The sequence below is a fragment of the Pinus tabuliformis genome, chromosome X, assembly GCF_031772625.1.
Source record: "Pinus tabuliformis cultivar Carrire ecotype Pingquan chromosome X, CPIR1, whole genome shotgun sequence".
In the NCBI taxonomy this organism is placed as follows: Eukaryota; Viridiplantae; Streptophyta; class Pinopsida; order Pinales; family Pinaceae; genus Pinus; species Pinus tabuliformis.
This window is the reverse complement of record NC_142308.1, coordinates 758,497,325-758,523,200: the sequence shown is the minus strand read 5'-3', so window position 1 is coordinate 758,523,200 and position 25,876 is coordinate 758,497,325. Positions and strand designations below refer to the sequence as shown.

The window sequence follows — 25,876 nt, the reverse complement described above, 5'->3', positions numbered from 1 at the left end:
ATTCATCCATCTTATCGTCCATGCCATCAATTTTAGCGTCCATGCCATCCATCTTAGGTTCCATCTTAGCTTCCATGCCATCCATCTTAGCTTCCATGCCCTTTATCTTAGATTCCACGCCATTTACCTTAGATTCCACGCCATTTATCTTAGATTCCACGCCACTTATCTTAGCTTCTGTTAGCTTTTGTGAGCGTGACATTTGTTGCACTTGTTCTTGTAATTTTGATATATCATGTAGCATTTCTTCCTCTTCTTCATGAGTCATGCTAGAGCTTTCAGGTTCCTTACTAGGTGTTTGCATTTTCTTTCCTTGGGGCATCCGTTACCGATAATAATGCTTTACTATGCCCTTTGAATTCCGTTGAACCAAGCTTACACAAAAATTTAAAAAAAAACTACACACCTTTTTTCACTTTATAGAAGCCTGATATTGAATCTGATGTATCTCTGTAATTTCGGATCATCCAGTTCTGAAATTTCTATCTGTAGTAGCCTTCTGTGTCCTCTTTCCAATGCCACAAGTCTGAGCCAAATTGGATTCTCCAAGGAAGAGTTATGTGAAATCACCCACAGTGACTTGCTTTTAGACTGGTTCAGTAAAGCGAACTTGTATGACGTGCCACGAGTCACTGTTTTAACCTTTGAATCTGAAACTCACCCACACGAAACTACAGTCCGTCCTCTTTCTGTACCTTTTTACGGAATTTCAATCCGATCCTCAGAGAGAGAGTTATGACAATTTTCCCCAGGTCACCTGTTTTGAATGTAATTCAGGAGTCTGCAAAAAGACCAATTTCCTTAGATCATATCTCCGAAAATATCGCGTGAAAATCTCTGAAATTCGGACCCAAGGTTCAGCGCCAATTCTTCTCAAATGGGTTTTTTTTGCGACTTCTGAAACGTCACAGAAAAAAAGTTATAGCGAAAATGCCACGATGACCTGTTTGGAGCAGCGAAACCCTAGAATCCAAAGCTCTGATACCAAATGTTATGAAACCAGCTCAAGAGAAGATAGAAAAGATAGATCAACGCCTTAGAATTCAGCCTCTTCGAGGGGGAAACCTCCTTTACATTACATAAATGAACAATTCTTGGATGATACAAATGAAAATACCTCCTTTCTATATATAGGAGTCTAAGTGGTCCCAATACAATCAAAGCCTACATAACAATAATATTGTAGGGCACAACAATAACAATAGTGGGCTTCTATGTGGCACAATAGTAACAATATGGGCACTACATGGGTACATCAATATAAATAAGGGGTATAACTACAATAGTAATGGGGTAATCACTAGTATTATAGGGACCCAACATGATGCCTAACATGTTTTCCATCAACCATTGCGCTGCTGCTGCTACTGTACTGCTTCCTTTGACACTGCCATTGCCAATGCTACATCTGTACTGCAGCTCCCTCTCAAATGCTACATCTGCTATGCTGTTGGCACTTCCACTGCTAACACTGCATCCGTACTGCAACTTCCTATGCATTAGTGTTGCTACTGGTCCTGCTACCCAATACTGCATCTGCACTGCAACTTAGTTGCTGAGAGAAGCAACTGAAAACACCCAAAAACTGGACAAGTATTCAGTGGATACTCAGTGCTGAAATCCTGACTATTGCTAGTCCCATTCTGCCTCTCAAGCCATTGCACTACTGAAGCTCTGCACTGTGCCTCCTCGCAGTGCTGCCTCTTTGCTCTATGCTACTGCTGCTTAGTCTCTGGATCTTCTAGCCACTACATTTGTCGCATCAACACTCCATGGCACCAATTGAAACTCTATCACCCCGCTACTACTGATCATGGGCTCTCGTAGCAAGGTGATGATCCATGAGGTGGGCTCCGTAAGGATCCTACCCATCTGCAGTCCTCTTGACTACAACTCTATATTATCTCGCCTCCCTCCTGGAGGTATCTCGGTTGTCATGGCGAACTCCTCGTCGATCTTTGCGGCTACAACCTTGGGATCATGCTTCTCATCCTTGTCCTTGTTCTTCAAAGAAAACTGGGATGCATAGTGGCCCATATTGCCACATCTGAATCACTTCACTTGGGAGACGTCCTTATTACAGCTCTGTTGCCCCTATTGTTGTCCCTTCGATGCAAGGGCTGCGTTATCCTCTTCCTCCACTTTGGGCTTCGACCCACTGCTGCTGCTGCTCCTGTCAAGTTTGACCTTGAGCAGGTCTCTCCTCAGCTCTTCTTGTTTCAGAGTTGCCCACATCTCATCCCAATTTGGCAATGCTACTCTACCCAGGATACTCTGGACAAAGATCTGCCAATCATTTGAGACGGAATTTAGAGCCAGTCTCACTAACTCCGAGTCCTGAGGTTTATGTCCCGTAGCTGACAGCTCATCATGGGTCTCCTTTAGTTTAGTGAGGAACGAATCCACACGTTCTCCCGTCTACATCTGAGTAGATCTCAACTTCTGATCTAAGTACATCTTTCGCTGCTCGGAAGATCCGTGATACAATGTGGCCAAGGCATCCCACATCTCCTTAGCGGTTCCTTTGCTTGCAACATGGCACACCATGTGATCCTTGACTCCATCCAGGATCATCCTCTTCATCTTATCCATCTCAGCTTTGTACTTCTTCAGTGAATCTGCATCCGTCAGGACAACTACCACAGTATCAACATACGTCTTGATGGCATGCTCATCTAGAAGGAAGGACATTCTAGCCTTCCAGATAACGTAGTTGGAAGCTCTGTCCAACCTATCCTGATCCCTCAAGCCACTGGTTGCCATATCATCTGAAAACTGTCGAACAACTCCCTCTTTCTCGTTACTGCGTAGCTTCTAGGCTGGCTTACGCACTCCCTGATGGAGCTGGGAAGTTTGTTGCTTCTCTGCTACTCAACAAATGAGAAATACTAATTTCTCGGCAAGAAATCACTGAGGAAGTATTCCCTCACTATGCGATCTGCTTCCTTCTTTTGATGGCTTTTCTACCCAGCACTCAGCTTGCAGAATATTGCATCCCTCTAGCTTTACATTGAGGTTTTGCCTCTGCCTTGGCAAATTCTCGATACGATAGTCTTACCTCTCTGTCAACTCACTCAGAGAGAGACAACCCCGAAAATATCACCCTTCTGGCTAGAACTATGCAATCCCTCGGGGGATTCAAACTACTGCTTGTTGCAGCAAGTTGGCCCTTGCTTCAATGCTAGATCTGCTCTTCCTTGTTTCACATCAAGAGCTCTAGTACCATGTGAAAATTCCTAGATCTAACAATCTCAGGAATCCTATTGCAACCAACTGAATCTACGTCCCCTAGATTGTAAATTACATTACAAACTTATTACAGATTTCTTCTTGAAACATTGAAGTAAATTACTGAAGCAACCTACACCAAATTAAATATGATTCTAAAACATAGAAACTGAGCAAGGAAATACAAACACATAGGACATCGTTACTTTTGGACAAATGTCTCCCGAAAAGCCCAATGCGGGAAAACTTGTGTAGCAGTTCTAAGGGTTTTTATTATTAAGCAGCAATGAAATATGAGTACATCTATGGATGCCAAGCTGGAAATCCAAACAACAAGAAAATATGGTGGAGATATTCCCTAAGAAACCTCGGCACTCGTCCTTCCTGCACTCGTGCCGCTTGCATTCGCATGTCCCTATACTCGTGCATTCCTGCACTCGCGCATTCCTGCCCTTGCAAGTTCTTGCACTCGCATTCCTGCACCCACGTTCCTGCAATCACACATTCTTGTACTTGCGTTCCTGCACTCACGTGTTCCTGCACTGGGAATAACTCAACCTCTTGCTACTGCCTCTTTGGATCTAGAAATATTCCTTCGGATCACTGTCCCTTCCCCTCTATTGCAAAAGATCTCTTCAATCAAAATTTCCTCCTGAGAACTTCTCACTTCAGAAATTCGATCTGTTGATCTCTTGGTGTGTTTTCCAAATGACCTTCAAGCCCCTTCTTATATCTTCCTGTTGGACAACCAATGGCCTAGATGAATTCCTAATCAAAGGCTCAGATCATTTTTACTTGATCTCCATCTTTATCTAGAAGATTCACCCACAATTAGATTAATACCCATTAATATTTTAATTTTCCTAAGTTTAGACTTAGGAACCCCATTAAAAATATTAATTATTTTAATTTAATTTCCGTTGGGTGCAATTTCCCAAAATGGTTTCTAGGTTCTTTGGAATACCTGTGCCCAAGCCTCCCTGCAAAATTTGAGGCTTAGAGCACATTTGATGTTGCCCCAAATCAACACAATTCAACCCTTGGCATATGCCAAGGTCAACCTCACCATGCTGATGTTGTGTTGAAATACTGATGAGTGGCCAACCTACATCCTGCTGCTAGCTGAAGCATGTAGTATCCCTCACCTCTAAAAGCTCATGTAGTGCAATGCTCTTGACTAAAAAAGATACTCCATCAATAGGGTACCAGCTCATGATCCCTCGCCAATCCAAGGCATGGACACTTATGTAAGAAATAAGTCTACTATGTTGATATGGGTCCCTGCTCAACTCATGATGCTCTATCTGGTCAATCCACAAGGTTTGTCTAAAGAAACTTGCCACTCTTTATAATAGGCAAAAATGGGTAATATGTGATACAAGCCCTGTCTATGTACTCTTGGAGAGGGTTGCAGCCTAGAAATATTGTAGCTCTACCAACTGCCATTGCACCTATCTGCACTGCATCAATGGGTAGGCCCAAAGATGGGTGCACCACTATCTCTAACAACTCCTCCCTCCTCTAATCGGAAACGCCGCGCTCCTGCTGTTTACTAGCCTCTTGCAAAACTACCCTGTCAGCCTCCAACACCTCCTGAGGACAAGTGTCTGCAAATACTGCTACCCTGCTAGGTGTATGTAGATTTGTCTACTCATCATCAATGGTTGACCCTAAGAGTGGTTTCTCATCCTCCTCCATCACGGGTTCAATATGAACCTCCATTTGGCTCACCCCAAAAGGCTCATCAGGCATACTACGCACATCATCCTCCCTAGCCGACTAATGCTCCACCATATGTTACTCGTGCTAAATCATCACTGGTGATTCATCATCTTGAATGTCTCCCATAGGGTCCACTGACTGCTCACCATACACACTTGAATATAAATCTAGCCTGCTGTGAACAACTCCACATGACTCATGCATGGACTCATTCAAAGAAGAATCCTCGCCCTGAAGGTCAAATAGAATCTCCACCTGCTCTACTTCTGTCATCTCCACAGTGTCACTCAAGCATGAGTGGTTAGTTCCCCAAGGTCCCCTGTAGATGAAGCAAAGTCCCTTCCTCCTTAGCTCATTCTTGTTGCATGAGCCCCCAAACCTGAGAAACTCTTTCCTGAGTCAATTGTCTCCTGAGCAACCCAATGTTTTGCTCAACCAACCTTTCAGCTAGTTCATAAGCAACGTGTGAAACCAATTGTTCTCTCCTTCAAATGGTCAACAATCTAGCTCGCAGCTCCCTGCAAATGGCATCACGGCCTCTCATACATGATGACAAGATGGACTGCATGTGTGTTATGACTGTGTTAGGATGATGTTTCTTAATGCTGAAGAAGCATCAAAACATCCGCATGATAAGAACACCACACTCAAGATCAAAAATGACTTCATATGTTTTGACCATGGCCACGACTTCTAAAATCTCCAGCTTCTTCCGAAAGGTAGAGCCTGCACTATTGTCCAAGTCTTGGAAAGTTTCTACTATCAGTCTGAAAACTCTCCTCATAACATCATCATTGTAAGGGGCTATAGGGGCGGTTAGTCTCATGATGTTACTGAGACAAGATGCATCTGGAAGTCTAAACCCTTCACAAGGTTCCTCCAAGAACTTGTGTTGTATGAGAGCAAACATCGTTGGTTTTAGAGCCCAAATTAGTTTATTCCCTTCTAACTGACTCATTTTGAAAAGGAGGGTAGCTAGTTCATCAAGTCTGAAGAGAACTTTCCATGTGACCCTCACGTGCTTCAAATCTGTCCCAAGAGCAAATATTTTGTGCCCTATTTCCTCCCCTTCTGCACATCCTTTGGTTGTTTTCTCTGAAGAATGGCATAGACCCCCTTTGAGAAGACTCTGTTGTTTATTGCTGCTAGGTTATTAATGGTGTTTATAAAAGTTTGATCCATGTTTTTCTTAATGATGACAAGGAAAATTGTGATAATTAGTTCACTGTTTTCTGAGTTTGTTGAATTTCTCAGTGTGATATTCTTACAAACAACTTGTATAAGGAGTGTTGAGAGTGACTCTTTGAGTTTTATCTCCAAATAATATACACAGTGAACTTAAATGTCAGATAAGACTTAATATAACATGAATATCATCAAGGCTCATACCTGTTTGCATGAATGGCTCCAATAGACATAAATTTTCTCTTTCAATTTCAGTCCTCTACAGTGAACCAAAATAAGTGATGAATCCCTTAGTTACACAACTCGATCTCTGAGGTGTATTCAGCCCAGGAAATTGCTGCAACACCAAGAGCTTGTAGACTGAGAGTTAGAATGAAGATCAACTCCTCCAAGTGGCCACACAGTTTCTGATTAAGATGATACCCCACAACAATAAATCTCTGGTTCCTTTTTGTAGTTCACGGCATTCTGTTAATGCTCCTTTGTCACTCATTCAATCTGGTAACAATCCCTGCTGTCGATCTACTACCATTGCACGATCTTTGCTACAGGTTAATTTGCAGCAATTCTGCCACAACAACCTCAATTCCAATTCATTCTCATGTATATGCACAGTGCTATCAAGAATACAATAGCATACAATGTTATTCTAACTTCTACAGGGAGCATATGTGCATAATACTGTCAAAATCTCTGAGGCAGGGAAATTGAACTCGCCCTTTTTAATACGGGGTCATTTGATCTCTTCAAAACCCACTATTAAATTAAGACGGTATTTGCTTTTGATTAGCGTACTGGTATATGCTTGGCTCATATCGATCCTTACTATACTCACCCCATCGGAGGTACACTCTGTAATCACTCTGCTACAAATTATCTCACTCCCGATATGCATGTATCCACATTTGTTCAACAGGTTTATGCAATTTGTAACAACGCTCTTTTCTCCTTAACAACGTGAGCCTGATAGTTTGAATATGTCAAGAGACTGACGTTGCCTTCGGTCTGACTCTCGCATAGATTTTACCATGGCACGACCCCAGTCAACCCCTATTGGATTTTTTGACAATGTGGAAAAACTCGGCCACTAGTTGATTAATTCCTTGGCTTCAACATATTGAACTGATCAGTCGCTAGCTCTGTCAACAAGAGGTTTCAAGACTTTCTTGGATTTCTTTGTATGTGAAATGGCAGTCCCATTCATGTGTTCCATTCACATATATGCCAGCGGTGCCGTTGACCAGGTAGACCAATACTGGAAACAATTCACGATCCTTTGAAATGGCGGCTCAACATTCCGCCCACCAATGAAAAATCCTCGGCTCCATATCGAGCGACAACAAGTGGCTCCACCGATAAATAATGTGGCCTGCGTTATTCAGATCGAGTGACAACAAGTGGCTCCACCGATAAATAATGCGGCTTGCGTTATTCTACCAATGATTACGACCCTTAATCATGCTGCGGTTTAGAGAAACCTTGCATGCACTCACACATTGGTGTTGTGGATTCGACTCCCTCTGTGATATGCACCACCTCAATTACATGGAATGAGTTATGTGTATCACCCTGGCCTCTAGAACAGTGCCCCGACTACAACAAATGATGATCTCTCACACGCACACAACTTTTGACAATGGACAAATAATTATAACTGTACCAATGCCCATCTGCACCAGCACCATGAATGATTAACGACATGTAGATGATCAAACTGCGTGATTCCATTCTTTACGCACGGCTAGTCTTCCAATTGTGTCACTCAGGACTTCTCATGCACAACATTGTGAATCACAGGTCTGATCGCCTTCCCACCATATGACAATTTGGAATGTTCTGCTCCTCAGACCTCCATAAAATTTTGTTCAAATTCTTGATAAGTGCAACCCTCACTCAATTTTCCTGGTTGACTATTTCGAGTATTCCATGTGATCTGTGTCCATTCTATGATGCAGCCAAATGATTTCGCACCATTGATCTGGAGACTAGTCAAGGAAAGGCGTTTTACCAAACTGTGCTTTGCTTCTCTCATGGCTCAACCCTGTTGGCTGAAGAAAGGAGATTAATTCTCAGAATATTAGACTTGAAATTCCACTGAATTATCCTTAGCTTGCTGGATCTTCGATCAGGGCCAAAAAATTTGCCACGTGCATTTTCTAGTTATTACAATGTTTGAATGTTTATGACGGAAAGCACAACTAGAGCTTTTATTATTTCATGATTTCCATCCAAAACACCATGCATCAGATTTGGTCCAACAATATAACAAGCAAACCCTCGAACTTAGCCTTTCAAAATTCTGTTAGAAACTAGTCTATGATAAAACCACAGGTTGGCAGGAACACCAGCTCTGATACCACTATAATGTCCTAAATGGAACAATTTAGGGTTTTCTTGAAATTCTAACTTAGAAATACTTCAAATAAAATTTTCTTTCATAAATAGAAGATTGCCATGTAAAATTCAACACCATAGAACTGTAAATAACAATGAGCAGAAATAATCTCAGCGTTATTCATAATATATAAACCGGGGTTACATGCACATACAACCAAAAGAGCTGAGATGAAAGGCTGGCCTCCAAGATAATCTCCTCCACCTGCTATGCTGGCCCTCCAAATTGAATTGAACAGTACTGCTAAGCTCTCCTATGAATTCTGGATGAATTCACCAAGGGGAGATGGGTACTCACCCAATCTCATTGAATCACTCGAGGGTTTCCATCTTGGGGCTACCAATGGAGTAGAGAACCGGGTTCTCAACCTCTCATACAAAAAACAATATCAAATCCAAGATGTCCTCCAATGGTCTCCTCCTCTTCTTTTATAGATCTGATGGACTCCTCTAGAACCTCCTATTTTATTATTATTTTAATCATGGCGCATTTTTCCCTCTTTTATTTCAATTAAAATATTCTTTTTAATGCGGGAAAAGGATAAATTGGCCACCATATCTCCTAAGGTCACTGAAACTCATATCTAACCATCCCATCTAATAGATCTTCTCATTCCCGTTCCAATGAGCTATTACACTAAGGTGTTTTGTCGCGTATTTCTCCTGAAATGGCACCTTAAATGTAATTAATTGAGTCAGGCGCAATAATAACTCTGTTTTTGAAAGTTGTCGGAATGTACCGAAACGAAAGGAAAACTGTGCGAATGATGGAATATACCAAGAAAATGCCATCAAACCTCATAGAAACTTCTCAAAACCCCTCCAAAAGCCTTTGCGCCCACTGATGACACCAACCTGCCCCTGTGACCTGTCTGCCCCCAACTCTAAAAGTCCATCCTAACCATGTCATAAGGAACACCATAAAAAAGGACATTGCACATTAACTATGGGATTGGAAACCTTGACTTGGATCTAATCTATCTATTAAGCTTATCCCTTGGATATTGTTTGGTTGGTACTCTCATGAAAGTTTAGTGAAATCCTAGATGGGCTAATCTCAGTTGAAACTCACTGTTCATTAAGCCAATTGAAAATAATGAAGTCAACATTGATATTGGAAGGTGAACAATAATGACTCTTGGAACTTGGATCAAGGAGGACTTGATCAATTCCTTCACCTTGTCAAAGATAAGTACCTTCTAGACTTATGCTACTTCTTTATGTCACTTCTCTTGTTTAGATTTATCATTCTTAGATTATTGGCCATTCTTCTTGCATAAAATATTTGGTTTGTTCACTAACTTCTTGAATCAACATGTGATCAAAGAGATTCTGAGGATCGTTAGGTTATAAGAAGAGTAAGCTTCAGGAAGAAAGTTGGTGCAGGAAAGAGGAAGTTAGAGCCAGAAGGGAAACTTGATGCAAATCTATTATGGGCTTATGCAAAGTGTTCATACTCCAAATGGCTAAGGTAGCCAAAGATTGCAAGGTATGTATTGTTACTGTATTATGTTTCGATGGTAAGATAAGCCCTAAATTATGTCAAGAGCATCATCCCTAGAGAAGTCTTGATTCATACAATATTCTTATACACGTGTGGGAGTTTGATGCCTGTGATATTCTAGTCACCTTATAGCAACTTTGATATACTCTAACTTGATGAGTATGGTAATAGTGTGATACTCAAGATCCACTAACTAGCTCTTTGATTGATCTTGATAAAGCTTTGATAAGCTATAGTTGCTATGATGTCTTAACAACATAGTTTATTTAACAATGTGAACAAAATCGATGCACTATTTGGATTTGGTTAGGACCTTGATATTGTATGTGTTGATTTTTGTAGCTTGGGAGGTACTCCAAGCCTTGAGGATCGAGGGTTTGGAGGAAGGAGCTCCACAAGTGGCCTTGTGGGCATGAAACCCAAGCTTGGGGTTTTGCACCCATCAATGTTTGGGCCAAAACCATGGGGATGTTTGGACATGTGATGGATGGAGATGATAGAGGACGTTGAAACGAATCTAATGCAACGAAAATCATCGAATTCTAAGGTCTACAAGTGAAGATATTAATTTTTATGTGTTATGGTGGGCAAGGAGGGACATAAAGGCAAGTCGGCCTTGTGTTAGAGGTGCCCTTTGGAGGGTTGTTCGATCCCCACATGAAACATATAAATAGAGACCTTGTGAGACCTCATTGTGAGATCCTAAGGGCAATATGTCAAGGTTTTTCTCTCTGCTTTAGTTGTAGATCTAAGGTATCCCTAGCGACAACTTAGGAGGACAAAGAATGAAGCAATAAGAGATTGTGTTTGGGTCTATGTGTGTCTATTGCAAGACCGAAGTGGAGCAGAAGGTGGCCGTGTGAGATGAGGGCTATGCAGGTATGTCTGTGTGTGCCTCTCTCCTAGAAATCAAGGCTGAGAGCTTCAGAGAAGCTACAAGTAGGATCATGCTCTAGATAAGCGATGGTCTATAGTCAAATGAAGGCTGGAACAACACTTTGGAGTGATCTTTGGAGCAGTGAAGAAGGGTAGGGTTACTAGCAATGAGGACTAATGTTTTTGGTGGAGAGAGGTGGTTGTTTTGATGCATGTCTGAGATAAGTTTTGTCTTTGATTCAGACTACAGTCTTTCTATCATAATTGCAGAGGTCAGAACCTCATTTGGACGAGGTTGAGAGGCCTAGGTGAGAGCCTAACCTAGGTTGCAATCACAAGAAGTGATAGCAAGCTTGAAGGACCTATTTTGGTGGACAAAATGCAGAGGTTGCAGCAGTGGTTTAGGGCTAACAAGTACCCTAACTAGGTCTGTCAATTCTCAATGGAAATGCATAGATGTCAATGACAAGTGAAGCAGAATATTAGGTATGACTGTCTTCATTTGTTGATGTATTACTAGAGGATATAAGGTCCTAGAAGAGGACAATTGGTGAAGTCTGTTAGCAGCCATGTGTAAGGGTCTCCATAGGTTTTGGATGCCCTAACTAGGAGCAGATGCTACAACGAGGATTGGTCACTCATGGTTTGTTGGAGGGCAGCATAAGAGTGGACCAAGTGTGGACAAGGATTGGGAATTTATAGTTTGGTGCCCAAGTTGGAGCCCGGTATGCACCATCTTCATGGAATTAGATGGTTGCTAGAGTGGTAGTCGTTGAGCTCAAAGGTTGATGAGCCAGAGGAGCAATTGAGCAACCCTAGACTTGTGTGTGGAGAAGAACTTCTACAACAAATGATGGACAATCCTCCTAGCTCATGTTCATTGTGGGAGATGGACATCTTGCAGTGATAGGTGGTAGCCCTCTGTAACCTATGCTGGTCTTCATTGGAGTAACACAGAAAGACCATGGTGGGCTGAAGTCCCTAAGTAGCTAAGCAAGAATAATGGGTAGTTGAGAGTTGTTCACAAGTGGAGCTGTGAACAACTCGACAGGAGTCTCGATGTGTTATGCCCTTGATGGACTAAGGCACAACTAGTGAGCAGATTGGATAGCTGAGGTTCAGTGGCCAGATGGACTTGGATCGTTGATAGAGGCAGTGTTGCAGATCGAGATCCGAAGGACTAGGCAGGTACAGGGTACGACCAAGGCAGCTGTGAGGAGCTCTACATCATCTCAACAGTTAGTGTATCTTATTGAGGGTAGATTGGTTGTTGATGGATTGACACCAAGCCCCAGTTTTGTATTCTTGTACCAGTGGATGTATGAGGGCCATTATGCCTAGTACGGGAGCCCTAGGTTGTTGTATTATTCAGTTTGATTAATATAACGAAGTTGGGTTATTGTACAAAATTGTAAAAAGTTGTCTATATTTTGTGCACTAGTAGATTTACTGTTTTTTATATTCCACTATGCAAAGTAGTTTCGTTGTGGTCTTTGGTTTGGTAGCATCAGTGATTTAAGATTCTATCCCAGAGACCAAGATCGTGGAATTTCAACATGGTATCAGAGCATGTCTGAGCTACTTTAGTGAAACAGAGTGTGCATAGTGAAGCAACTCGGAGGGAGTTGTGGGTGTCTAGATCATGGAGCAGAGGGTTCAGTGGAAGACCTTGAGATGTGGTCTTGACTAGCTTGGAAACGAGATTGGCTGGGAGTTCTGGTGGATTGGTGGAGAGCTTGGTGAACAACAGTTTGTTGTAGGGAAGATTGTTGATCATGGGCTTCCGTTGATTTTCCATGGATAGTTGGGAAAGATCGAGGATTGCTTTGGCATGGATGAGATCACTGTGATCGAGATGGCTTCATGCGATGGACTACAGATTGACAAGCTAGAGTCCTCAACGAATTGTGATGTTGCATATCCGAGATTGGTGGGATTTGCATGAGTGGTATTTGATCCAAGAGGATGAGTGTTTGCAAGATTGAGTCGGTGGACATTGTGAGGGAGTCTAGCCTTAGAGGGAGAAGCCCTATGGAGGTTTGGGATCTTCAGGTTCAGATGTGATGAGGTAGAGGCACTACGAAGATTAGAGGGTTCATTCTACAGAGCATGCTGCAGTGATGGATGCTAGATGGGCTAGTGTCCCTAGTGATTATGTTGATGGAGACTTCCTAGTCTTGGAAGTACCTCCCTTGCTAAGGAGTGTGATTTTTGTAGCTTGGGAGGTACTCCAAGCCTTGAGGATCGAGGGTTTGGAGGAAGGAGCTCCACAAGTGGCCTTGTGGGCTTCAAACCCAAGCTTGGGGTTTTGCACCCATCGATGTTTGGGCCAAAACTATGGAGCTTTTTGGACATGTGATGGATGGAGATGATAGAGGACGTTGAGACGAATCCAACACAACGAAAATCATCGAATTTCGAGGTCTACAAGTGAAGATATTAATTTTCTCCATGCTTCTATTGTCGAAAAAGGGACATTACATCATCCTAGGGTTTACATGGGTAATGTGAAAAACCTAGTGCATATCATCGTCATCTAAAGAAGGTATGTCAACCCTCCCAAAGTGTCTCAAGTGATCACCATCGTCATTTGAGCTTTGGAACAAGGCAACGTCCATCAAGAAGGTACATGGCTGACCTACGGGTGTGTGAGGTACTCTAGAGCTCATCATCAATCCTACCAATGACCTGACTTCATTACTCAACGTTTTAGCATTTGGAGGTGTAAAAGGTGTCATACATCCATGTGGAGGCTACCCAAGGGCCAATGCTCATCTCTAGATGGGTAATGTTATGGCTGCAAGGTCACAAGTGCTCTTATGTTGGGATAGATGTCCTCTTCAAAGTGTTGTAGAAGAGTCAAGCCATCCCTTAAGGGATATCCAATGCATCTATAAGATAAACCACCTGAAACATACCTTCAAGATCAATTGAGATCAACATCATTAGGTAAAGAAATCATAAAAGTATCATAGTGGATCATATTTAATGCTAGAGGCACAAAAATACTCCACACAAGCCTTCAAATAGCCTTTTGGCAGATGATTTGTAAACAAGTTACCACACTTATGTTTTGGATGATAATCCATTTAGCCTTATTAAATGCTTCCAACCCCAAATGGAAGGACAGTTCCTAGGAAGGCACATCAATCCACAAGTGCATGTGATAAAGATATTCATGGTGTTGAAATATGTAACTAGGTTCGGCCTTCATAATGACATATGTAATCATGATTTTATGTCTTTGATGTAAAGAGAAAAATAAATTTATTATTGTTATTCTTGAGGCATGGGTTTCATGCTCAAGGTTATTTTTTTTATAGGTCAAGCACCCATCGAGTGCTTCTAGGGCTTGTAATTGAATCTATGATTCCATTGAGTCATTGTCATGTATGGAAGACCCTTTTGGGCATGTTACATATTGTGAAAAAAGAATTATTTGAGTCAAAGACCCTCCAAGACCTTGTGAAGATGCAAGCAACAAGTCGGCCTATCAAAAAGTGACAAGTCGGCCTACTAGATGTGACAAAAAGTCTATATAAATGACTCAACCTCGTTTTCAAAGGAGATCATCCAAGCAGTTCGTGGAAGCATAAGAAGAAAGAAAAATAACCAGTGAAGAAAATGAGAGAAACAAGGAAAAAGAAAAACAAAGTTTTAAGGATTGTTTCTGGGCTACAACTCCCTCCACACGTGCAAAAAACTAGGGCATCCACTGTAGAAGAAAGACCGAATTACAATCATACCAAGGAGCCAAAATTTGGTGTCAAGATAGTTTAATTTGCAGGATGAGATCTTGAGGAGAGGAAGCCTAGTCAAGTGAAGGAGTAAAAGGACTAAAATTGTCACACATCTGTCACAGGTGCGAAAGTTGCAGAAAAGTACAAGAAGCTGAGAATTGCAGGAAGAAAGTCTGAATTTACAGTCTGCTGTTCTAGAGCCGAAGTTGAGAACAAAGAAAAAGTTGCAGCAACATCAATGTTGAAAATGCAACAAGAAATTCCTTATTTAATTTTCCCTTGATTAAATTAGGAGAAATTCAAAATTCCACGTCAACAAACAACTTGAATGAGTTAACTGAGGTGATATAGTTGTTATCACTCAGTTAGCTTAGTTAATTCGAGTTGGGGGAATGAACTTGAGTTGTGTACAGTGATTCCTAGTAATCTTTGGAGCCTAGGTTGAGTTAATTTCAGTTGTAACAATTTAATTCAGTTAAATGGAGTTATGGTCAGTTAAACTAGTTCCAACTATTGGAGGAACTGGTGGAAGGTCTAGCAATGGTGTGTAACTTTTTCACATTGAGTGATCATCCAGTTAACTGATTAATCAGCCTAAATTTATTCATGCATGCAGAGAATTCGAGTTACCTAGTTGAGATTGGAGTTCAAGGGTAGTGTACTATTAGTTGTAAACTAGTTCAATTTGTACAGGTGGTGCATGCAGTCAGAGAATTGACCTAAAGGAATTGCGCAATGCAGATGAGGGAATTGTTGATTAGTGGTTGTCATTGATGTCAACCCAAGCAGCACCAGTGGCTACCCCAATCTTGCATGGGCATTTTGACTTGACAACTTATTCTATTCTGAGTCAAGGATCTTCTATATGTATTCTACGCGTCGAGATGTTTCTGTTGATATATGGCACGCCAAGTAATTCTTCACGGTTTGAGAGATATTCATGTTTGAAGTTAGTAACCCCAGTTAGTGGGCTAAAACCATATGGAGTTGTGGCATGGCACTCATAATTGGTTTTGCTCATTCAATAGTCAATAATTAATAATAAAAAATTGCTCCTAAAATACCTCCAACGTTCACTTGTTGAGGGCCCTCTCAACTCAAGACATTCATATAAATAATGACCCTCATATCCTCCTCTAGTAGGGATTTTGTTGCTTCAAACTGGTCATTGTGGAATTTTTGCTATAACTTTTTATGTGTGAAGCTTCAGAAGATGAAATTAAAACCCATTTGAGCCGAAATCTTGATGAACCTCGTGATCGAATTTCAGATCTTGGTTCGCTACATTTCGGAGATATGATATGAGGAAGTTAGGGTTTTTGCAGACTCCTGAATTCCATGTCAAACATGTGACATTGGGATAATCATCATAACTTTCCCTTTGAGCACTGGATTCAAATTTCGTAAATAGTCACAGAAAGAGGACGGATTGTAGTTTGTTGAGTAGCGTTTTCAGGATCTAATGTCGCAACAATGACATTTGGCACTTCGTACAAGTTCGCTCTACTGAACTAGTCGATAATCAGGTCATCGTGGGAGATTGGGCATAACTCTTTCTTGAAGAATCCAATCTTGATCAGACCCGTGGGGTTGGAAAGAGGACTCAGAGGGCTACCACAGGACGAAATTTCAGACCTTGGAGATCCAAAATTACATAGATACAACAAATTCAATATCGAGCTCCTAGAAGGCAAGAAAAAACATGCATTCAAGGATCACTGTAGTAAGGACCACACATCAACAGTCAAGGGTAAGTCTCCTACAACAAGGTATATATGATTAGTGTTTACATTTGAATTTTGAGTATCATCTCTGACATATGTTTTTGCAAGACAACGTAAGTATATATAGTGTCTTGGTTATATCTCTATGTCTCTATATGTCACAATTAGTTTTTCGGATGTCCTATTCTTGATACTACACATTTTTTATGCTACACCAAGTTTGCTAAATCTATATGATGTTGTAAGTTGATGTTACTTGTCTTGTCATAATTGATGGAATGGTCTTTGTTGTTGTACTTAGAACTTGGTCCATCACAAGTCTAGGGTCTGTCATTAGCTTTTGTTGTATATATCTTTAGGTCAGATTTGGATATAGTCTTGCATAAAGTCCAGGCCTATATCAAGAGTGGGAGTCTTTTTCTACCACTGCAACAAGTCAACAACAAAAGTGACAAGCATTGTAATTTTAATTTGTATTTATTCATTATTATGTACTTACATGTGTTTTGTTGGCAAAGGTAAGTTGAAGGGTATTTTGTTTTGTTTTGGGATTGGTTTCATCGGGCAAATTTTGCACGCAGGTAGAAGAAGATTGAAGTACAACTTCAAGCAAGAATTCAAGAGCTGGAGTATCAAATCAGAGGCATTGTAGCGGGACATCCTTTGAAGACATGACAATCATCTATATATTGTGAAGAAGTGTGAAGACCAGGAGTCATCATTGTAAAGTTGTAAAAGAGTCATTTGTAAAATTGTCATCTTTGGAAGAGTCATTATTGTAAAAGAATCAATCTGCCTAGAGTCGAAAAGGCATTGTTGGGAGGTATAGGAGTCTTTGTTGGGATGATGTCATGGTTGGGTTGCAGGTCATAGTGTGATTGGGTATTCGGTTAAAATCATTGTAAATCATATTGTATCGTTGATCATTGTCCCTGATATGGGAATCCACACTCTTGTCTCATTTCAGTCATTATAGGGTGGCAGGGAGGTGCTAGGCAGGTGCATGAAGTCGCCTACAAGTTGGAGCCTGTGAACACTTCAGGGTGGTAGGTTGGTCTAGGGTGTTGGGGCATCCATTCAGTTGATCACTGAAGAAACTAGGGCGTTGGGGCGTCCTTTCAGTGGGAGCTGGAGAAGAATGCTTTTCTAGAATTCTAGGAAGTTGTTGCTTTCATTTCAGTTGGGGCTAGAGATTAAAGAATTTATTAGAAAAGCGTTCAGTGGTTTTTGACCCGGAGGGGGTTTTCCACCTAAAATTTTTGTGCCTACTGTATTCTTTTATTCACTATTATTACTGCATAAACATTAACAATAATTGAAGATTAACTAATTCTATGAAAAGATTTAAAAGTGTTAATTGCTAAGGAATACTGATTCAAACCCCCCCCCTCCCTTAGTATTTTCCAACAAGAATTTCCTAATTAATAGGGGCATAATTCCCAAGGAACGACGTAAGGAAATAGGAGCTTAGAGGCTTGGAAAATTGGCTAAGTATTGGCCAAGGTTAGTTAGTCAGGCAGAGATAGAAGATATAGGTGCGGGTTGGGCTCAAGCTTGAGTAGAGCATATTGTATTCGTCCAAATTCTTTTATTAATGCAATACAGATAGTAAGGGGTTTTGAGTAGTTTCTTTCCCCTTGATAAATCTTTGTGTATGTGTGTCAAATCTTGATGCATGTTAATGATTTGTGTTCTCGATCGTGAATTTACTTGCGTAGATCAGTAGAGTAGCTTCTAGTCTTGTGATTTAGAAAAATTCATGAGCAGTTTAGAATCTACACATTAATTTCTACAATCAAGGCAAGGTTGACGTGGTTTGACTTGGAAAGAAAAGGAAAAATTCTTACTTGGTCTTGGCGGGGTCTTAGTCAAGGGTCAAAGATCTTGGAATTTGTCATTTGAAGTTCTATAAGAAGAGAAGAGTTCTTGTGGGTTTTCCTCTCAAGAGGAGAGATTTTGGCCCTGACTAATAGCCTATATCTTGTGTCCTCTTGTCTCATTGTTCTTTATGGTTTGGTAGTTGTTTGATGATAAGAACATAACAATAATAAGTGAAAGAAGAAGCTAATCAAGTTAAATTTAAAAATATATCACAAACAGTTATCAAGTAAAGAGAAATCAACTAATTTGTTGCGTCTAGATTTCTCAACACATGGAAGGGGCAATGCTTCAAGTAAGATGTCATAGTCACGGTACCATCTGAATGGAGTCCAACATCTTGAGTGTAATGATGCGAAGAGGGAGCAATTGTGGGGGCCTAAGTTACCCCTTTCCTTGGCCAATTTAACTACCCTTCTAGAGCACCTTTTGTTTCAATGATTTTATTTTTTTTGGTTGCGTAGCTTGTATAACCATCTTGCTAAGTGCTTTCCAATACCCCTTAAATATCTAGCAGTTTATTGCTTATCAGGTTGGCACATTCATAAGTTCACTTTATTTAGATAGAGCATGATATGCTATGAACTAGGTGATGGCTAATGAGGGAGATAGAGCTCGAGCTAGGCTTTTGTCCACGCACTTTACTTTTTTCCCTGCCATGTTTTGCATTTTACATTTCCTTTTTTGGTGGCTATTCTTGTTTTTATCTTTCTTTCAGCTGCATCATCCTCTTAAATGAAAAAGCTTTTGGGCCCTTGCTCAAAGATGAGGATAAGAAGGTGTCAGTGCTAGTGACAAGTGACAATCAATCCAAAGAGTGGAGGTGGATACAAGGGACTGATGGAAAGTGATAATTATGGACTAACATGGGCATGATATATCAATCAATGCCTCCTATCTCCTAAATAGAGGAAAGAAAAAAGCCTCTAGGAAGACCGCATTGGACTAGAAGCAAAGGGGATAACCTCCTAGGTGAAGCACGGGGAACGAGGATACAATCAAGAGCGATCAATCATCTAGCTAAACCTATGATTCATATTAGAATTCCCTTAACATTAAATGAAAGCACATAATTACAGAATGGGTTAAAGTACCTAGTAATAGATGACCCACTTTCCTTCAAGAAGTATGTTAGGTGAGGAAGAAAGCACTGATTGGACAGATGTTGAGAGCTCTAAGGCATAGCTATTTGTAAGTCATCCATGGAGCTGCTGGCTGGAAGGCTGATCAAATAGGAGAAAATTTTTCTCCTAGGGTGGGTGGGTAACATGATCAATGCTGTGAAAAACCCAAACACCACATATTCTAGGTGCAAACTTCCAAACAGGCGATGCTAATGCCAATTATGAAGATAATGCACAGCATCTAACAATGGTATAACAATGATAAACCATAGAAACAATCCTGCCATGGTGATGTGCTCTAGTGGACAACAACAGTAGGCAAGTGTGCATAAGAACAAAACTTTCCTTGAGACACCTCAATACCCACCAAAGGTGGTCGACAATGTCACCAAGGAAGTGTCAAGGAGAGTGTAAGCACAAACCATAATGCCCCTAATTAAAACCATGAAAGCTTCATCTAATAATCCTTCATCTGCCTATCGAGTGTAAAGAAATGCTTACTGATAGTCACTGATATTTGTGCATCTGATAACAAGATATGGCTCAAAACCACAACATTCCATGCACAGCCTGCCTAATCAGGGTCTTCAACTGGATCAAATAACCCGTGCTATATGAGGGGTAACATCACCCATGCATGTATGTTCTTTGATGCAGTTGGGACCAAGTCCTAGGAAAATTTGGCAGAACAGATACCCCACATCCACAACTTCTTAGCTGAAGGGATCTTTCTAGAGTGTTGTAAGCTGGCCACATTCCATTGTAATAATCCCAGAATAGAGAAGGCCATGTTTTCCACACAATGACAATAGGAAGCATCTTGTAAAAAAATACAGATAAACATGAATTTGCCTCACATACATCATTGTTATGCCCATGATTCTAGTAATTGAGATAACTCAGAGGTATGTCATATAACTAAGAGCTTTGACTAACAAATCTTCATGTTACCTATGCTCTTATATTTAGTTCTAACAATTTCAGTGATTTTAAAAATCCTTTGGGAACAGTTCAGGGCAGATTATTAGCACTGTTCTGAAATGCATCTAACAGCTTCTGCATTGTTATGACAGTTAATGAGAATGCAAAATCAGTGGAGGAACAAAGGCAAGAGGAGATATTCATGAAAGACAGAATACCATTTTGGGTAGCAGCTTCTGGTTATGTTGGTTTTGCAGCAATTTCTGTTGGGGTAATACCTGTCATTTTCCCTCCCTTGAAATGGTACTTGGTACTGATTTCCTATGTTGTGGCCCCAGCTTTTGCATTTTGCAACTCATATGGAGCAGGTTTGACTGATTGGAGCTTGGCTAGCACCTATGGAAAGCTAGGACTCTTCATTTTTGCATCATCTGTAGGCATTAATGGCGGTGTAATTGCAGGCTTAGTAGCCTGTGGAGTGATGATGTCAATTGTATGTACAACCTCTGACTTGATGCAGGACTTCAAGACTGGTTTTCTCACCCTATCATCTCCGAGATCTATGTTTATAAGCCAGTTAGCTGGTACTGTGATAGGATGTATTTTGGCACCCCTTACTTTCTGGATGTTTTGGAGAGCTTTTGATATAGGTTCCCCTGACGGAGCATACAAGGCACCATATGTTGTGATCTTCCGAGAAATGGCAATTTTGGGTGTGGAGGGATTTTCAGCATTGCCAAAACACTGCCTGCAGATTTGCTATGCCTTCTTTACGTCTGCAATACTAATCAACTTGCTGAGGGATTTGACTCCTCACAAAATCTCAAGGTTCATTCCCATCCCAATGGCTATGGCAATTCCATTCTACATTGGAGCTTACTTTGCAATTGACATGTTTGTGGGTTCTGTCATCTTATTTGTATGGGAGAGACTGGACAGGAAAGATGCTGAACAATTTTCAGGGGCTATGGCTTCAGGATTAATCTGTGGGGATGGTATTTGGACTGTACCTTCGGCAATTCTTTCCCTGTGTAAAGTAAATCCACCTATCTGCATGTTATTTTCCTCCACTTGAAGTACCTCATATGCAAATGTCTCCCATAGGTTATACTTCAATTGCAATATTTATCCCCTTATCAGTATGAAAATTGAATATTTTAAACACTGGATTCTGCTACATTGTCTTTTCATGTTTCCGCGGTTGAATGCAAGTGGATAAGTCTGTTATGACTCTCAGTGGCATGGCTGGAATAGTATTCTCATCTATGTGCACCAATTATTCATAGTATTTTCTTTCTTGAAAGATCAGGTATATTACTTCTAAAAATAACATTTGATGTTTATAATAACAATCAGTTCCATAACTTTTGGACAATCGTCTTTTCGCTTAGTCTCAGCTTTCAAAGGCTTCCACATTTTTTCGTCTAGAACTGTAGTATTAGTATTATTTTACCAGATAAAAGAAATCAGTACTGATTTCATGGTTGAAATGCATTAACAATATTGTTCCATCTTTTTAAAAGGTATCAATATCGCCAACATTCTCCATATCAGTTGTATTGATTTTCAATTAAAATGTGTACATTGATTAGCATTTTACTTGTATGCTCTACCAAATTTACTAGCCACCAGAAGTACAAGGTTTACATAATATGACTAAATTGTACTTGTGTTTTTAGAACCCATGTCGTTCTTTCACTGAACATGACAATTGGCACATTTCGTTGTATATTGTACAGTTATGAGGCGGACAAATATTTACATACCTTCACAAACTTCATGCAGCCCTCGTAATGATAGTTTTAATATAGTATAGCTACCTAATTACCTGAAAAGCAATGCTACTAGAAAGTAATATGTGAAATACATTAATGATCCAATGGAAGGGCTTGTGATTTTCTAAGGGGCAGTCTTTTGGAAAACCATTAAAGGGTTTAAAAAGGAAGTCAGATCCCATTAAAATTTGTAAGCTAGATTCACTTTTAAAATTGAAGAGAAAAGTGTGGTTAATTTTATATGGTCAAGTTTTCTGGTTAAAGAGATTAAGGAGACTAATAAATGTTTGTTTTAAAGGACTTATGAACTTTGAAAGAGAAATGCTATAAAAAAAATCAATATAAATAAAGTTTAAAAGTAATATGTTAAAATCCAAAGGGGAATATTTTTCCATTATCTCAAGTTGAAAAACAAAATGTCTGAAATTGAGATTGTTACCACAAAATCTAGCAGGACTTTTAGATGGAAACCCGACAAGACAAGAGCTAGAGTAAGTGCTAACAATGGGACATTGGCCCATTGTCACCACAACCAAAGTCCCCTACTCTTTATAGACTTTCTCTGATGGGAGGAGTCCCGGTAAGATAATAATCACCTTTAATAGATATTCTAGGGTTTAAGGTGCAAGGTGATGGATTATGACCTCTCAAAGGATGCTTCAAGATATGGTATAAGGCTTTAAAAGGTACTTCACTTCCTATGAGACCTAGAAATGAATTGCATGACCTAGGGTTTCCTGAATTATCGTGGATGAAGGTACTCTCGAGTCTCAAGGTCAAGGAAATAAGGAGAAAGGACTTCTTATGATATACTTCAACAAGTACCAAGTTCATACAATCCTTAAAGAAGTCCCGAAGTTGAGGAAAACTAGTTAGGGTTTCTCTCTCAAGGCAAGAGATTTTATGGACGAAATCCAAGTGGATGCCCACCAAAATTTAAGGTCAAGTAAGCAAAACCCTAGGCTTGATGTTTAGGCTCTTGGAATCCCACAAAACCTCCTCCTACGCAATTCGCTCTAAGCCCTAGCTTAGCCTTCCTACCTTAAGAGAACTGAAATTTAGAGAGGAAAATTTATGGAGAAGAATTGAATTTGACCACCAAGGACACGGATTAGTGCCTTGTCCTTTGGGCATATAGAGTCTCAGGAGGCTCAAGATGAGCTAAATCATCTCTTAGGAGGCCTAAAATTGATGCCCTAGGTACCGAGTTTAAACATTTACCTACTTTAAGAAATAATGGAGTTTGATGGAGAGTCAAAGTATTTCTCGACTAGGAACATTCATTAAATGTCATACAATAAATAATATATGCAATACGCAACTAGAAAGCCTTTTCAAAAGTTATTTTTCAACAATTAGGGTACAATTAACCCATTCTAGAAGCAACAATTACATACATTAAACAATTTCAAGAGAAAATTCCCATCAACATAAAGCACTTACAAGATGACATGCAATATATGCATCCAATATCCAAGAAATATACCCAAAGACAAAATCTAACTAGCTCCCATAGATTGAAATGCATCCAAAAGATCTCCAATAGCCAAAAGAAACAAGTGCAAGTTATTCTCAAGAGGTCAAATTCCAAGTGTGGTGATGATGAGAGATTCAAATGAGTCTCTAATATTTATACATTTCCAATCAAGTCTAATATTAGCCTAAACCCCCTCTTAGTTGTCAAATGGAGGGAAAAAAACTAATTGTAGTTACAAGCTAATCACATAGCTAATGTGAAATCATAAAAATTAACCTACAAGACGACCGAAATGCCAACACCATCACTACATGGGCCTCTCAGAGGCATGTGTTGAGCTCCGTTGGTGCCAAATTGAGTTAAGATGGCTCCATAAATCATTCTCTAGGGATTGGCCACTAGATCTCCATGCAAATCATCACGTGGACCCCAATTTTGTGTTTGGGTCACAAAATGGGTATCATGGGTCTCTTGGTGATCAAATAGCATGGATTTGATCCATTGTTGAGGGCTCTGAGAATGGTGCTAGCCCTCCCATGTCTTGAAGGGTGAGACAAACCTCATTTGGGCCTCAGATCAACTACCAAACCATAGGTGTATTACTAAGTTGGTTGGGGGTATACTAGTTCAAGTGCATCATCTAAGGAATAATGTGGGGCAAAGCGCAAACTGTTGTGGTGTTGTGGTGCCCATGGAGTGAAATGATGATGCTCTACAAGTAACAAGGGTCCCATGGCTCTCAACGCTTCACATGGAGGGCGTCATATGCTCCACTAATGGACATAGGCTCCAGTTAAGTTGCACACCCCATGATGAAACCAACTTCCAATCACATATAATGTCTAGTGTTGCATCTTCATCATTAGGTACAATAATTCATTAGTGCATCTAGGTGAACCAAGCTTATTAGTCAAAAGCACATTGAAACTTCCTATGGGGCTTCTCTTTCAAGTTTGTGGCTTTGATATCGTAATATTTCTACCTCCCTAGGTAGGAGTGGCTAATAGATGATCCTATTAGGTGTTCTCATCCCATAAAGGAAAAGACAGGGCCCTGGTACATCCTTCAATTAATTGGTGGCATGTGAATGATGATGAAATGGATGGGACACATAGGTCTCAAGGCCAAATGCCATTACTACAAGGATAACAATTATTAGAGAAATTTTGAGGTCTAAAATGAGCCTCCTAAGGAATATTATAAAATGATAGTGGAAATAATAAAATAAGATTGGATTACATCATCAAATTTTAGAAGGAAAAAAGAAAAAACTTGTTTTTTCAACTCGTATTTTCAACTTTATCTCTCTATGATTTTACTAAAATTTCAAGTGGGAGCACTCATTGGATGCATAATTTAATTCCTCATCCAATGAGTACCCATGTCGCATACTTTCGATGGACCTTGCAACACGAAAAATTAGAATACATGAAAAACCATGATTGCAATCATCTTTTTCATGTATTTCTCATTTTTCGTGTAGGAGGGTCCATCAAAAGTATGCAACATGTGTACTCCATGGCTGAGGAATTAAATTATGCATCCAATGAGTTCTCCTGCTAAAAATTTGAATAAAATTGTAGGGAGATAAGTTGAAAAAATAGTTTTTTTATTATTTTATTTTTTATCTTTTTACTTTTTTACTCCAAAACTGATGAATCATCCCCATGGTTGACATCATCATCTTGAATCCTATTAGTTCTTATAAAGTTGATTTTGGTTGTACATTTTTGTTTTGAGGCCCATTTTTTACCTCAAAATTTCTCTAATGGATGAAGGATTTGCACATATTGGGCATACATATGTGAGGAGAGAGCAAACATGCTTACCTAAGTTACCCCAACTTTTTCTTTTCCTCCCTTCTTTACTTTCATTTTTATTTTTCTTGATTTTTCTTTGTGTTACTAAAAGCTCTGGGAGATGAGAGCATGTTGTGAATGATGTAAAATAGTTATTACCCCTTAAGGTGGGGCAATTCATCGCCCATTAAGGGTTGGGGTGCATGGGTTCCTTAATGATGTGAGGGGAACTCATGGGCCTGGGAACTAGGGTGATGGCCATAATGATGAGGGCTAGAGTTGATGTTTGAATTTTTTCTACGTGCTATATTAAACGTCTTGACCATCTTTTGCATTCTGTGATCTTTTTCTTTTGTTTCTTGATTGTGGCCATGGCATGATTTTAACTTAATTTTAGTTGCATTAACATCCAGAGCAACATTTCTAGGCCTGACCCAGATATGTGGACAAGGGTAGGGGGTGTGTCGACGCCTTGTGGACCTAGTGGTCATGTGGATCTAGAGAAGGAAAATGATGAAATAGGGTTTGC

The 25,876-nt window shown here is 40.1% G+C and overlaps 1 protein-coding gene across 1 annotated transcript in view; it reads left to right on the top strand.

Moving 5' to 3' along the window:
- LOC149142079 (putative metal-nicotianamine transporter YSL6) overlaps positions 1-21,590 on the top strand; it is a 446,819-nt gene extending 425,229 nt beyond the window's left edge. The window contains exon 7 of the mRNA XM_089453171.1: positions 20,449-21,590. Coding sequence (XP_089309297.1) covers positions 20,449-21,371 — 923 coding nt within the window. The 3' untranslated portion in view covers positions 21,372-21,590. The remainder of the gene's footprint in view (positions 1-20,448) is intronic.
- Positions 21,591-25,876: the final 4,286 nt, after the last annotated feature.